At 49.0% G+C, this 14,021-nt stretch overlaps 1 protein-coding gene across 1 annotated transcript; it reads left to right on the forward strand.

Moving 5' to 3' along the window:
* The first annotated feature begins 6,429 nt into the window (after nt 1–6,429).
* KMT5A (lysine methyltransferase 5A) lies at nt 6,430–10,389 on the forward strand. The gene is made up of 7 exons (XM_029283664.1): nt 6,430–6,549; nt 7,465–7,668; nt 8,162–8,361; nt 8,488–8,575; nt 8,714–8,773; nt 9,127–9,317; nt 10,013–10,389. Exons 1-7 carry the CDS (start codon nt 6,430–6,432, stop codon nt 10,221–10,223), a joined length of 1,074 nt encoding a protein of 357 aa, XP_029139497.1. The 3' UTR covers nt 10,224–10,389.
* Nucleotides 10,390–14,021: the final 3,632 nt, after the last annotated feature.

Below are 14,021 nucleotides of genomic sequence, written 5' to 3' on the forward strand. Positions count from 1 at the left end.
CAGCTCTGTTATTGTTAAATCCCTTCTCCAAGTTATTCTCTTAAGAGCAATAGTTTCGCTAAATGCCAACGTGAGTCGACCTTCTACTGTAGTACCTCCTTATAAGAACTCCTATGAGTTCAGTTGGAAATACATCAAAAAATACATCAAAATAAATACATCAAAAAACAGGCTTTCTGTTTCCCCAGAAAGAGCAATCTTCTTTGTAAATAAACCATGAATCTAAAATACAAACTATCCCATTAATCTTCAGAGCAAAACACAGACAGGAACAGAGCCTGACAGTACTAGGGGCAGGTAACCCCTTACAATAAAAATACCACAGACCTGGATTGCCTTTAACACTCAGGCGTCCACTAGCCACCCCACTAAAGGTATTTTATTTTTATTTGTTTAGCATATCTAGGAGCTGCCCATCTGCCTTGCAGAGGGCCTTCTGCTTTAGTTATTTTTTTCCTAGGCAAATTTTCCTTCTGACCTGACTGCTACTAGAAGCATCACATAACATTGTAGCTAAATACTCTGCTGGAGTACAGCCTTTTTTTATGGTAACTTTTCACAGTAAGTTTAGTCCCTTTTCTCTGTAGTCACCCAAGAAGACAGGAAGCCCCTGTTTTTGGCCCATTAGTTTCCAGGAATTTAAAAAAAAAAACAGGAACCATAATCTGTACTACTAGAAAGCAACATACACATTCCAATTTACAGTTTAAACTTCTTTGATTATCTCCCTGCAGTGACAATCCCAGATTCCACCAACTTGTTGAGGGTTCATTTTCAAGCTTGACTGCAGCATACAGATTTTTTACACTCCCTTTCAATGGGTTGTATGAAACAAAAATCAAACACAAAGGCACGTAGCAACTCAAAGTTCAAACTGCCCTGTGTTGCTAATCTGGAGGCCTTCAAGAATTATGAATGAGCGCTCATTAACCATGCCTGCTATCAAAACAAAAGGTTCTAGCATTTAAGTTTGCACTGATATTCAAGGCTTTCAGCTGAATTAGTTTCCAAACAATTAGCATTTGTTTTGTGAGACACAGATATCAGTTTCCAAAACAGATTGATAGAAAATTATGCATCAATCAATACGACCAACACAGCCTTTGCCTGGAGAAAGAATTTAATGACCGTAGAATCAACTAGACAGGCAGACAGTTTACTTGTCTGAGATCTTCTCAAATGTCCTTGCCAGGATGTAAAATCTAATCAACGATAATCCCAAATCATGTCACAGAGCCCTGAAGACTCTGATGTGTAATAGAACATAGTAAAAGAGAAAATAAACTTATAAATCTCCCTAGGTGGGTCATCAGATCACAGCCTTCCCTACCACGTGCTGTAGAACATAAACTTCCGGATAGGGTTGGGTCTAAGTGAACACTCAGACCCCACATTTGCCCCATAGATCAACTAAACCAATCATGTTAGCAGCAGCAACCAGATCCTCCGGGCTAGAGAAAGGTAACCAATAGAGAGAAAGACTTAGAAACAATAGTCTTTCTCCTGAGCCAGCCAGCAAAAAAGGGGGAATCCATTCTTTCCAGCCCTCCCACCCATCAAGATTGGATGGCTCCAGGCTCTTTCCACCCAGCATGTCTGGGAACAAAAAAAGGCAGGGGGAGAAGGAGTTGGGAGAAGAAGGTATCCCCTGCAAGTGCGGGCCAAATGCGAAGTTTCCCAGAAGGACCACCCCATGTGCACACCACAATCCCCAGCAGGAGTCCTGGCTCCCCTTTGCTGGACTCCCCAGCCAGCTTTGACTTTAAATCATCAATATACTCACATATATAACCACATATGCACACTATGTATGTATGTGTATGTATATATATATATGGGGTCGCGTTCGCAACAACAAATATACAAACATACATATATACATAAACAGAATATGTGTGTGTATATATGCATATACGCATGTACTGTATGTGTATGTCTATATATATAAAAATTTTCTACCCCCTACTCTCCTCCCCCCAAAGCTTCAAAGCAAGGGCTGCCTCTTTCTTCAACTGTCAAGACACACACACACACACACATATACACAATTTAATATACAACATTAAACTCTATGTGTATATATGTCTCTCTGTCTGTCTAAATTGATTAGATAGATAAGGGAGAAGCTCTACTGTATGTCAATAGGGGCCACCAGGGCTTCAAAGCAAGGCTGCCTCTTTCTCTCTTAAACAGTCAAAACACACACACACACACATTATTTAATATATATTAAACTGTATGTGTATATAAAGATAGGTAGGTAGGTAGATATTCTATTAGGGTCGGGGGGGGGGTTTCTCCCCCAAGATTTCCAAGCAAAACTGCCTCTTTCTATTTCCTGGAGATGCAGCATAGCCGCCCGGAATCTCCGGGCGCAAGGGAGGCATGAAACGGGTCTGAGGGCGGCCGGGAAGGCGGTAAAAAGACCCCCTCAGACCCGCTTTCTTGGGAGAAGCCCCCTCCCCGTATCCCTGGGCCTGAAAGGACACCGCCTTCGCGATTCACCGCCTCGCCCGAGCCAGGCGGCTTCGGAGCCCCCGCAGGGCGAGAGGACGGGCCGCCCTTCTCCTCAGTCGGCAGCGACTCGGAGCGCGAAGCCGGGCGGGGGGACTCACTCTGGCCGTGTCGGGAGGACGCCGTCGAGAACCTTCCTCGTCGCCGTTCCCCTCCTCCTCTTCTTCTTCCTCCGCCCTCGCCGCAGCCGCCGCCGCTGCTTCCTCCCCGCGGCCGTCGCCTCAGCAGCCGTCGCGCCGTCCGCCGCTTTCTAACTCGCCGCCGCCATCTTGGCCCGCGCGCCCTCCGCTCGCGCCCTCCCTCCCTCCCTCCCGCGGGCGGAGGGGGGGAGACGAAAGGGAGGAGGCGCGCCTGCGCAAAGGGATTCGACGCCAGCGGCAGCCGCAGCGACGTTGGCGCCGCCCCACGTGACCGCCCCGAGGCAGGCTCGCGCTTCCCTCCTGTTGCCGGGCGAACCAGGCCCACGTGACCGTCGCGGGCTTTTTTTTTTTTTATCCCCGCCAAGCACAAGGCATAGGGGGGAAGCGGGCCTGAACGCGCACGCGCACGACGCTGGGAATGCTGCTCACACTCCCGCGGCGCGGTCAGGTGGTCTCGCCGGCCAGGTCACGTGGTAGCGCGCCAAGGCTGGTTGGATCCTGGAAATAAAGGAGGGGGAGGGAAAAGGAGACGATAAAAAAAAAAAAAAAAGAGGGGGGCGCGCATGTTCTCCAGCGCCTCATCGCGGAAAGGCCCCGTGTCGGATTCCATGATCGCTTCGTTCTCCCGCAGGTGGAGCAGTTCGACGGTTGTCGCTCCAGGCTCGAAAGCTGATCTAGGCCCGTTTTTTTTTCCCCTTTCTGCCCGTTGGGAGGGGCAAAGAGGAGGTCGAGGAGACGACGGTTGGGAGTCACGTGATCTGTCTGCCCAAGATGGCGGCGTTGTACGTCGCCACGCAAGGAGCACGTCTTCCTCGGATCGCGAGAGGCGCTGGTGCATGACGGGAAAAAAGGTCCTGTGGCGGGACGTCATTGCGAGGAGGCCAAAAGCCCTCTAGGGAGCACTGCGCAGGCGCAGTAAAGGCTGCAGTTTTGATAGCGTAGCACCGTTGCTTGGTTTCTTTTGCCACTGAATTTACACTATTTTTTTTCTTTTGCTCTTCGTGTTGAAAAACAAAAAAAGGCAAAACGTGATGCTTAAATAGCGATTATTTGAGGAGCAACTATATTCCTTCTATAAACCTTACCCAATCAAGCTCTCCAGTAAAATAAAAGAGCCAATCCAATACTGAATTTCTTTTCACAGGCTTGGTTTATTTACCACCTACTTTTCGAGATAAAAATGCCACCGGCAGTGAATGGGAACCCCGTTATGATGACAAAGAATGAAATAAACCGCCATCCTTCTTGAAAAGCAAAGCAAATTGTAGCTGAAACCGCAGGGGGCGCCGCAATCTTTTCTGCTGCGAAAAAAAAATGCCCACGTTGCACGTCTGCAGAGTCATCCAGGCTCTCTTCTGCCAAGATGCCGCAGTTTACGACTTGGGTTTGGAACTGCTGCAAAGATTTAGCCGCCTATTCTGCGTGAAACCGGCCTGCCCCGACGGCCGCTATGTTCCCCTTCTCCGAGCCTTCAACACGTGTCCAGGAGTGACCCAGTTCACACAATCACCCGCTCCCGGGACGCCAGAAACGGCCGGGCACCTCTGCCGCCCACGTGGATTCTCCCCAGCCTGGAGAAGGAGGCGGAACAGCCGCGGCGCGCCTCCGCCAATCAGGCGCCGCTTCGCCGCCACGCTGCCCAATCAGCACCCGGCAAGCTCATTTCAAACTCTGCCTTCTCGGACTTCGAGTGGAACCGGGAAGCGCCTTCCCCCCGCCCAATCCGGAGGCCGGAGGGGCGTGAGTGGCAGGCCGAGAGGGGGGCTGGGGGGGTCCCCTCTTGAGAAAAGTCTCGGCAGCCCCTCGGGGAGGGAGGGGGTCCTCGAGGAAGCGCTTCCTTCGCTCTTTGCCCGGCTGTCAAACGAGGAAAAACTCCCGAGGATCGCTTTGGCATGGCGAAAGGTAATCACTGCAGACCCCACCGGGAGGGGGATGATGGGATGGGAGGTCCTGGTGGATGGGCGGGGGTCTCGGTGGTGGAGGGTGAGCGGGAGATGGGGATGATGAGGACTGTAGCCCAACACCGGAGCAGGGATGGGCAGCTGTGGTCCCTTTAAGATCTGCGGACTTTTAACTCCCAGAATTCCTGAGCCAGGAATTCTGGGAGTTGAAGTCCGCCGGTGGTAAAGGAGCCATAATTGCCCACCCCTGACCTGGATAGAGAGATGGAGTCGGGGGGGGGGGGAACTTGGGTGGGCAGAAGGCTGGGGTTTTTCAAGCTTGGCCCTTTGAAGAGGAGTGGGCTTCAATTCCCAGAGTGCCCTAGCCAGCCATGGGGCATACTGGAAATGCAAATCTACCCATCTTCAAGTTGTCAAAGCTCTGCTTTAGAAGCTAAAGGGTTCCCGGAGCGTGCAGTCTTGGGAACAAGGCCTATTGAAGAAGATGGATTCTGACTAAGCACTTGCGGGTTTGTGCAAAAGATGGAAAGACTTGCAGGGATTTCTCTGGCGATTTCTGTGGCAGTGATGCCGGGTTTTTTTTCTCTCTCATTGCTTTCTTCCGAGATGAGTCCTTGAGTTTTCATGCTAGGGTCTCATCTTAAGATTTCCTTGTGGTCTCCTATCCCTAGCAAAAGGATTCCACCCTAATTAGTTTTTCAAAAGTATCTAGCCTTTCTTTGTATGTGTGGTCCTAGGTTTTGTAGCCTTGACTTCTCTCCTTTAATTCTTCTAGTTGCTTTTAACTTCCTGCTTGGAGGTGGGGCACAAAAGAAGGTAGTGATGTGGGTTTAGGGCAGAGGAATCTGGCTAAGGATGGGATGAAAAGCTCCCCTTCTCGGTGGGACAATTAAAAGAATTCTTAGAATAGCTCTGAGCCCTTGGATTGTCTCCCTTAGGAAAGGCAGAAATCCACCAGGCCATTGTTTCTCAACTTTGACAGTTTTATGATGTTTGGACTTCAACTCCCAGAATTCCCCAGTTCTGGTTTCTCTGGATAAAGACTCTATGGTTGCTGATGCTCAGTGGGTTGGTTTAACCAAGGCTTTAAGCCAATGTTTGTCAACCTGGACCACTTTGAGAGGTGTGGCTTTCAACTCCCAGAATTCCTCAGCCAGCCTGTGAACCATTTGGGTCAGAAACGGGGATTCTGAGCGTGGATGGATGGATTAGTGCAAGATCAGAAGATGTGGAGAGACCTGGCCCATAGAACTGCCAAAGTCAGGCACAACTGAATGAATAACAGAGAGACATAGATGAGGGAGAGAGACTAGATAGATGATAGATAGGTAGATAGATAGATAGAGAAGATTAGATTAGATAGATAGATTAGATAGATTAGATAGATTAGATAGATTAGATGATAGACAGACAGACAGACAGATAGATAGATAGATAGATAGATAGATAGATAGATAGATAGATAGATAGATAGATAGATGATAGATAGATAGATAGATAGATAGATAGATAGATAGATAACACACAGATGGGAAAGAAAGAAAAAGAAAGAGAGAGAGCGAGCAAGCCCCTGGCCAAAAGCCGAGGATCCGCCTACCCCCCTTGCAGGATCTGCCAACTCTCCCGCAGCGGGATCTCCCCCTGGGACCCGCTCCGGGACCGGGGCAGCCGGCCAGGCGCTGCGGTGTCCGGGAGGCGTCTCCCCGCGCCGGGCACCTCCAGCCCTTTAACCCGGCTCGGGGCGGGCAGTGGCGGCGGCGGCTCCTCCTCCTCCTCCTGCCGCTGTCTCCGCCGCTCTGCCAGCTGTGCCCGCCGGGCCCTGAGCGCGGGGGTAGCGGCGCTTCTCTCTCTCGCCCTGCGCAGGCCGGCGGAAGATGCCCCAGCCCAAGCCGGGGAGGGCGGCGGCGGAGGACGAGGCGGCGGACGAGGGCTCCGCAGGAGGAGGCGGCGGCGGCGGAGACAAGCGAGAGCCGGCCCGGCCCAGGATGAACGGGGTAAGCCCAGATCGCCCCCTCCTGCCCAGCCCGGATCGCGGCGGCAGAAGCGCCCGTGCGCCCAGGGCGGAGCGCAAAGGCGAGAGCCGGGAAGGGCCTGCCTTCCGGGGCGCACGGCGCGATCGGGATTGGGGTGGGTGGGTGACAAGCGGGGACCCCCGGCCGCTCCCCAGCCACCCTCGCCGCCTTTGCACGCTGCGTGTCCGGCAGAGCCCCTTCCTCGCCCCCCCCTCCTTTCTCTGCAAACGAGCAATGTCCAGAAGCCTTCCTGGAAAGGACCCAGCAGGGCGTCGCTGCAGCCGGGAAAGACAGCTCGGCAACTGGCGGGATACGATTTCCGTCCTCCAGGGGACCAGCTGGCTGTGGGGAATGGGCCTTGGAGTCCAGCACTGGGGCGGGCCAGCCTTGCTGGCGGGCGGGCGGGCAGGAGGAGGGGAGGGGGAGGTCCCACTGGGAACCCCTTTTTTCAGTAAACACATTTTTGCCATATTCTATTAATGCTACGTTTAGATTCTGTATTTATGCTATATTTGCTGTGTCCTGCTATGCTGTATTTACTATAGGCTATATTTAGACTATATTTTCTGAATGGGGTGGTTTTCTTTTATCCCAGAATTCCCTTGCAAGATGGGGTGGATTTCAGCTCCCAGAATTCTCCAGCCAGCATAGCAATCTTAAAAATTCAGCTGGACTTCAGCTCTCAGCCAGACATGAGGAATTTGAGAATAGAAGTCCGTGCCTCTTTAAAGATGCAGAAGTTGACAAACGCTGGCTTAGGGCATTGTTTGAATTTAATCTACACTCTGTGGTTCAACCCAGTGTAGGAACAATCTCTGGTAGGTTATTGTTGAGCAAATTCTGCTGAAGCCAACAACCGCAAACCAGGTCTGTATTTTTCTACTCTCTCCCTTTTAGGAGAACATCTTCACTTGCCAATCCAAAATCTACAGTTACGTGAACCCCGGTAAAACGTCCAGCTCTCGGCCCCCACTTCAAGAGGAAAATTCTGCCACGCATCCCGAGACGAAAGGGCAAACCTGCAGACTTGAAACTTGCCAAAAACTGGAAGGTAAGACTAAGTTTCTCTCCTGGGAGTTGGCTGTGCAACCCGGATACTTTGTAATTGGGGGGGTGTCTGCATGCTGAAATGATGGCCTGGGAATGTTGCTTTAACCTGTCGGAGGAAGAGAAACGGTATTTTAGCACGCATATCCACAGGTTGGAAGGAATTTGGTTGTGCTTTTTCATCCTAACAATTGTATTAAAGACCACAGGAGAGTCTCCAATTTCTGGTTTTCTGGAAGAGTGTTAAGATTTTGGATTCTGCCAGTTAGCATGGGGGGAGGCTAAGACTCTGATACAACCCTGGGGACGACTGGTGGCTTCAGACCCCCCACCCCCCCTGTCCTTTTAGCCTTCTGGATTTTTTAACTTTGATTTTCACTTGTCAGTTCTAACCTGGTTCTCATCTCTATTTTTCATCTGTGCTTTTCCTTTAATGTTTACGTTGTTTTATTATGTCTGTAAACCGCCCAGAGTCCCTTAAGAAAATGTTATATATAATAGTTTACTCTTTCTTTTCACACACACCCAAATTGCAGACCGAGTACAGGTTGGCGACTCGACCTCCAGTGTTGCAAAATCCGACAGCCAGCACAGCAAAGCAATCGAATGTGAACCTTTACCGTCTCTCTCCAGCCCGAATCCCGAACCGACAGAAACTCACAAACTCTCGCCAGCCAAATCAGACGAGGTCACCAGCCAAAAGCAGGTCCCGAAAAAGGGAGGCAAAAAACCTGCATCCCGAAGGAAGTGAGTGCAACTTAAAGAAGTGGTAGGCTTTGGGTAACTTAATTCTGAATTTTGTGGGCATCTGGAGGCAACGGGAAAGCCCCCCCAGTCCTTTCACGTTTACCTGCCTTTCTCTTTCTATCTCAGAGGCCAAGGAAAAACGCCGCCAAACCGAAAGGTAACTGATTATTATCCGGTTAGAAGAAGTTCCAGAAAGAATAAAAAAGAATTACAGGTACGGTCTTGTCTTACAGCTTCCCTCTTACTGCTAACAAACGTGTTCCTTTTCAGGTCTACCAAAGAATGATACTTAAATACTGCTCCTCTTCCAATTCGTAGCAGTAACACCCTGTGTTTGTCTTCTATCTCGTAGACAGAGGAGAAGAAACGGATAGATGAGTTAATCGAGAGTGGGAAAGAAGACGGAATGAAGGTAAAGTTATATTTTATAGTTCACATTGAGAAATCGCCCATCTCGTTCATAGATTACAATGGGCAATGTAATGGACCCCAAAACTTAAAAGTGATATATAAATATTATAACGAAAAGCAGTTAAGAGCCAGACGACAATAGTTGAAATTAAAGAATTAAAATGCAGTCTAGCTGTGGGAACTGTGTTGTTTTTCCATGGAACCAGAACATTTACAAACCGCCTTTTGGTCGTTCTACCGAATTATGAGACCCTTCTGAAGAACGTCTGCCCTTCAGAGTCAAGATTGGGGTAGTAATTGGAACCTCTTACATTCAAGGAACTGGGTCACAATAATGTTGACTTCCTTCTGCAGATCGACTTCATCGATGGCAAAGGCCGGGGCGTCATCGCAACCAGGCATTTTAACCGGGGTGAATTTGTGGTTGAATATCACGGAGACCTCATTGAAATTATGGATGCGAAGAAACGGGAAGCGGCTTACGCCCAGGATCCATCGACTGGCTGTTATATGTACTATTTCCAATTCTTGAGTAAGACTTTCTGGTAAGAGTCCTTCTCCCTCTGTCTTTCCTTCTTACCCTGCCCCCAAAAATCAGTGTTCCCTCTTAAAATGACGAAAATAACGCTAATGAAAGAAGTAACAAGAGTAAGAGAGAAACCAAGGCTGGCTAACACGTTTGAAGCAAGGATTTACGGGTCAAAGTGCAGATTCAGTCAACAAGCCATAGTTTAGAGTAGTGTTTCTCCGCCTTGGCCCTTTGAAGATGGGTGGACTTCAACTCCCAGAATTCCCCTGGATCTGGCTTCTCTAGGGAAGAGCCCAAACTCTATGGTTGCTGGAGCTGACAAGGGATGTGGACTTCAACCGTAAGATGGGTGGACTCCCAGAGTTCCCCATGGTCCGGCTTCTCTCGTGCCCAGACTCTACGGTTGCTAGCGCTCAGATGATGTGTGGGCATCAACTTTAAGATGAGTGGACTTCAACGCCCAGAATTGGCTGGCTGGGGAATTCTGGGAGTTGGTTCCACCCATCTTCCACCTGGTTTAGAACAACGAAGTTCTTATTTTAAACAATTCAAACTGCTTGCCAGCACAGTAGCAAACCAGGGAGGGGGGTTTTTTTCCCCCCCGACTGGAAATACCTCTTTTAAGGATTGTGTAAATTGCTACCCATGATTGGACCAGAGGAATCAGGCTTTCCTGTGTTTTCTCTGCCTTCCCTGAAATCCACCGCTTAGTGTCGATGCCACGAAAGAGACCGACCGCCTGGGACGTTTGGTGAATCACAGCAAGTCTGGGAATTGTCAGACGAAGCTCCACGACATCGGTGGCGTCCCCCACCTCATCTTGGTGGCCTCCCGAGACATTAAAGCTGGCGAGGAGTTGCTGTACGATTATGGGGACCGGAGCAAAGCTTCTTTGGAGGCCCATCCATGGCTGAAACACTAAGGGGATCCCTTGCACGCGAGTAAGCATTGGATGTTCCTCGTGGAAGACCCATTGGCAGCTCTTAGGGGTGGTTACTTCCAAGAGGTCTCGTTTGTGGCCAGCTGACAGGCCAACAGGGACGATGGAGTCTTCACCTGAACGGACTTTTAAATATGAAGGGCCTGATTTTATTATTATTATTATTATTATTTCCATCTTCTTCTTCTCTTTCTCCTTTTCCTTCTCCTCCTCCTTCTGCTCCTCCCTCCTTCCTTCTTCTTCCTCTGCTTCTTCTTCTCCTCCTCATCTCCCCCATACTTGTCCTTCCATCCTCCTCATCTTCCTTCCTTCCATCCATTCTTCTCTCTTCTCTCTTCTTCTCCTCTCTTTTTTCTTCGGCATCGGCTTCACAGAGATCCCTGCTTCGATTCGTCCTTCCCGTCTGCTCGGGAATCTTTGAAACATTCAGATTTCTGCACTCTACAGATAATTTTTTTTTTTTTACAAATGCAACTTCTTGAAACTGATCTAAGGTGGGGCCTGCTCCAGAAAGGGTGACCAAATCTCCAATGAATTTTGTGAAGGAAACCTGCTTTCCCCCTTTCCTTAGCGAGGCACCAGTGAAGGCAGACAAAGAACACTCGAGGGATGGTCTGGCTTTCCTTAAGACAGGTTTGGGCCCTGTGTTCCAGGATTATCACCTCCATTTGGGGAGGGGGTCTGGGGACCTGGAGCGATCTGTGCCTCAGAAGCTGGGGGAGAAGATCATGTCTCTGCTAAACGGCCAGGGGATGGAGAACTGGTTCAGGAGAGCAGCTGGAAGAACCCCAAAAATGTGCTCTTTTCAAAGCAGCCTGTTTGCAGCTTTTTTCTAGAAAGAGGAAGAAAATTGGAAAGGAGTTTTTCATCTCTGCTGAGAATCACTGGACTTGTGGCCAAGAAGGAGCTACGGAGCTTGCAATGTGAAAACCAGTCTCAGCTTGTCCTTCAGGAGCCTGGCTCTCCATATGTGACTGGGTCTGCTGTTTTGTCTTTTTTTTTTTTTTTTTTGCTATTGTGAGCCATCAAAACTGCCATTGGGAAGCAGAGAAAGGAAGCAGGCGAGTGGAGCCAGGGAAGGAACGTGACAAACTCTAAAACAGCCCATAGTTTCCTTTTGCAAGTTCCTCAGCCCAGTTTTACCTCTTCTCCCCAAGTTTGCAAGGTAGGTTGCTGGGTATTGCTTGAAAAAGATGTTGCTTGTCTCTTGGGGGCAACGCGACATCGGAAAACCCGCAGAAAAATGGCTTTTAATTGAACGTGGGGCTCAGTCTTAAACAGGGACTTTTAGCAACCGAGTGTTTTAGGATGAAATCGCTTCTCGCATCAACTGTTTGGATTGGAGGTATATTTAACTCGGCGTTCCCCAAGTTGGAATTTCCGGCGTGTAGAAACAGCGAATGGAATGGTTTCTCTCCTGGAAAGAGTGGATTGGGACTACATTTCCCAGAATTCTTTGCTCCCACCCCTGGGGGCGGGGCTAGGTGAAGGCTGCAGTGAAGCACTTTGGGAGGAGAGAATTGTGAAATGCATAAGAATTAGGAGGCAGAATCGAGAAACACGTTTCCCAAGTTTACTTCTGGGCCAGAGATTCACGTATGCCATTTTTTTTCCCCCACGCCCATCTGGTGCTCTCCAGAGGGGTGGGGATGACACACCTGGCTGGGAACCCTGGGAAATGTAGTCCTAGCTGAGCGTCACACTCTTGCGGGGCGAGAGAGCGCTGTTTCAAACTCTGATGCTGGTGCTACAAAAATTGGGGACTTAAGGCTGATAATGTGTTTTTTAGAAATGATTAAAGAGGAATGATCTGTACAAGAGTCTAAATAAAGTGAACTATTTATTAACAGTGAAGACCCTTTGTTATCTCTGACTGAGAGGTTCCGGCAGCCCTTAATTGTTAATATGAACGCATCCATACCAATCAGAGGGTGAGGCTGTTTTCACACATTCTACTAACAAGTTGCCGTATTTCTTTTTCAAGTCATGGTTTGTCTGTTCTGTGAATCCAGGCAGTGGTGGCTGCGACAGCAAACTGGCATAGTAGAATGTATGAACCAGGTTTCACGATCCAAGTCTCTGAACTACAAAATCAAAACAGAACTACAAAATCAAAATAGAACCTCCTTAATTAGGAGGCCTGGAAAAAAGTTGAATAAATCGGGGGGGGGGGGGGGGGGAACACCAGGTTTTTTTCCTGTTTTTTTCCAAATGGCTTTGGGAAGAAATGGGGGGGNGAACACTCGAGGGATGGTCTGGCTTTCCTTAAGACAGGTTTGGGCCCTGTGTTCCAGGATTATCACCTCCATTTGGGGAGGGGGTCTGGGGACCTGGAGCGATCTGTGCCTCAGAAGCTGGGGGAGAAGATCATGTCTCTGCTAAACGGCCAGGGGATGGAGAACTGGTTCAGGAGAGCAGCTGGAAGAACCCCAAAAACGTGCTCTTTTCAAAGCAGCCTGTTTGCAGCTTTTTTCTAGAAAGAGGAAGAAAATTGGAAAGGAGTTTTTCATCTCTGCTGAGAATCACTGGACTTGTGGCCAAGAAGGAGCTACGGAGCTTGCAATGTGAAAACCAGTCTCAGCTTGTCCTTCAGGAGCCTGGCTCTCCATATGTGACTGGGTCTGCTGTTTTATCTTTTTTTTTTTTTTTTTTTGCTATTGTGAGCCATCAAAACTGCCATTGGGAAGCAGAGAAAGGAAGCAGGCGAGCGGAGCCAGGGAAGGAACGTGACAAACTCTAAAACAGCCCATAGTTTCCTTTTGCAAGTTCCTCAGCCCAGTTTTACCTCTTCTCCCCAAGTTTGCAAGGTAGGTTGCTGGGTATTGCTTGAAAAAGATGTTGCTTGTCTCTTGGTGGCAACGCGACATCGGAAAACCCGCAGAAAAATGGCTTTTAATTGAACGTGGGGCTCAGTCTTAAACAGGGACTTTTAGCAACCGAGTGTTTTAGGATGAAATCGCTTCTCGCATCAACTGTTTGGATGGAGGTATATTTAACTCGGCGTTCCCCAAGTTGGAATTTCCGGCGTGTAGAAACAGCGAATGGAATGGATTCTCTCCTGGAAAGAGTGGATTGGGACTACATTTCCCAGAATTCTTTGTTCCCACCCCTGGGGGCGGGGCTAGGTGAAGGCTGCAGTGAAGCACTTTGGGAGGAGAGAATTGTGAAATGCGTAAGAATTAGGAGGCAGAATCGAGAAACACGTTTCCCAAGTTTACTTCTGGGCCAGAGATTCACGTATGCCATTTTTTTTCCCCACGCCCATCTGGTGCTCTCCAGAGGGGTGGGGATGACACACCTGGCTGGGAATCCTGGGAAATGTAGTCCCAGCTGAGCGTCACACTCTTGCGGGGCGAGAGAGCGCTGTTTCAAACTCTGATGCTGGTGCTACAAAAATTGGGGACTTAAGGCTGATAATGTGTTTTTTAGAAATGATTAAAGAGGAATGATCTGTACAAGAGTCTAAATAAAGTGAACTATTTATTAAGAGTGAAGACCTTTTGTTATCTCTGACTGGCAGCGATGGAGGTTCCGGCAGCCCTTAGTTGTTAATATGAATGCATCCATACGAATCAGAGGGTGAGGCTGTTTTCACACATTCTACTAACAAGTTGCCGTATTTCTTTTTCAAGTCATGGTTTGTCTGTTCTGTGAATCCAGGCAGTGGTGGCTACGACAGCAAACTGGCATAGTAGAATGTATGAACCAGGTTTCACGATCCAAGTCTCTGAACTACAAAATCAAAACATAACCTCCATAATTACTAGAGATGGGAAAGCC

This window comes from Protobothrops mucrosquamatus, unplaced genomic scaffold (assembly GCF_001527695.2).
Source record: "Protobothrops mucrosquamatus isolate PMUCROS unplaced genomic scaffold, P.Mucros_1.0 scaffold180, whole genome shotgun sequence".
NCBI classification, from domain to species: domain Eukaryota; kingdom Metazoa; phylum Chordata; class Lepidosauria; order Squamata; family Viperidae; genus Protobothrops; species Protobothrops mucrosquamatus.

Bases quoted from the DNA above. Each gene is read 5' to 3' on its own strand.
- KMT5A (XM_029283664.1), top strand. From the start codon at position 6,430: ATGCCCCAGCCCAAGCCGGGGAGGGCGGCGGCGGAGGACGAGGCGGCG. The intron at 6,550-7,464 runs GTAAGCCCAGAT...TCTCCCTTTTAG, and splicing joins CCCGGCCCAGGATGAACGGG to GAGAACATCTTCACTTGCCA. The intron at 9,318-10,012 runs GTAAGAGTCCTT...TCCACCGCTTAG, and splicing joins TTCTTGAGTAAGACTTTCTG to TGTCGATGCCACGAAAGAGA.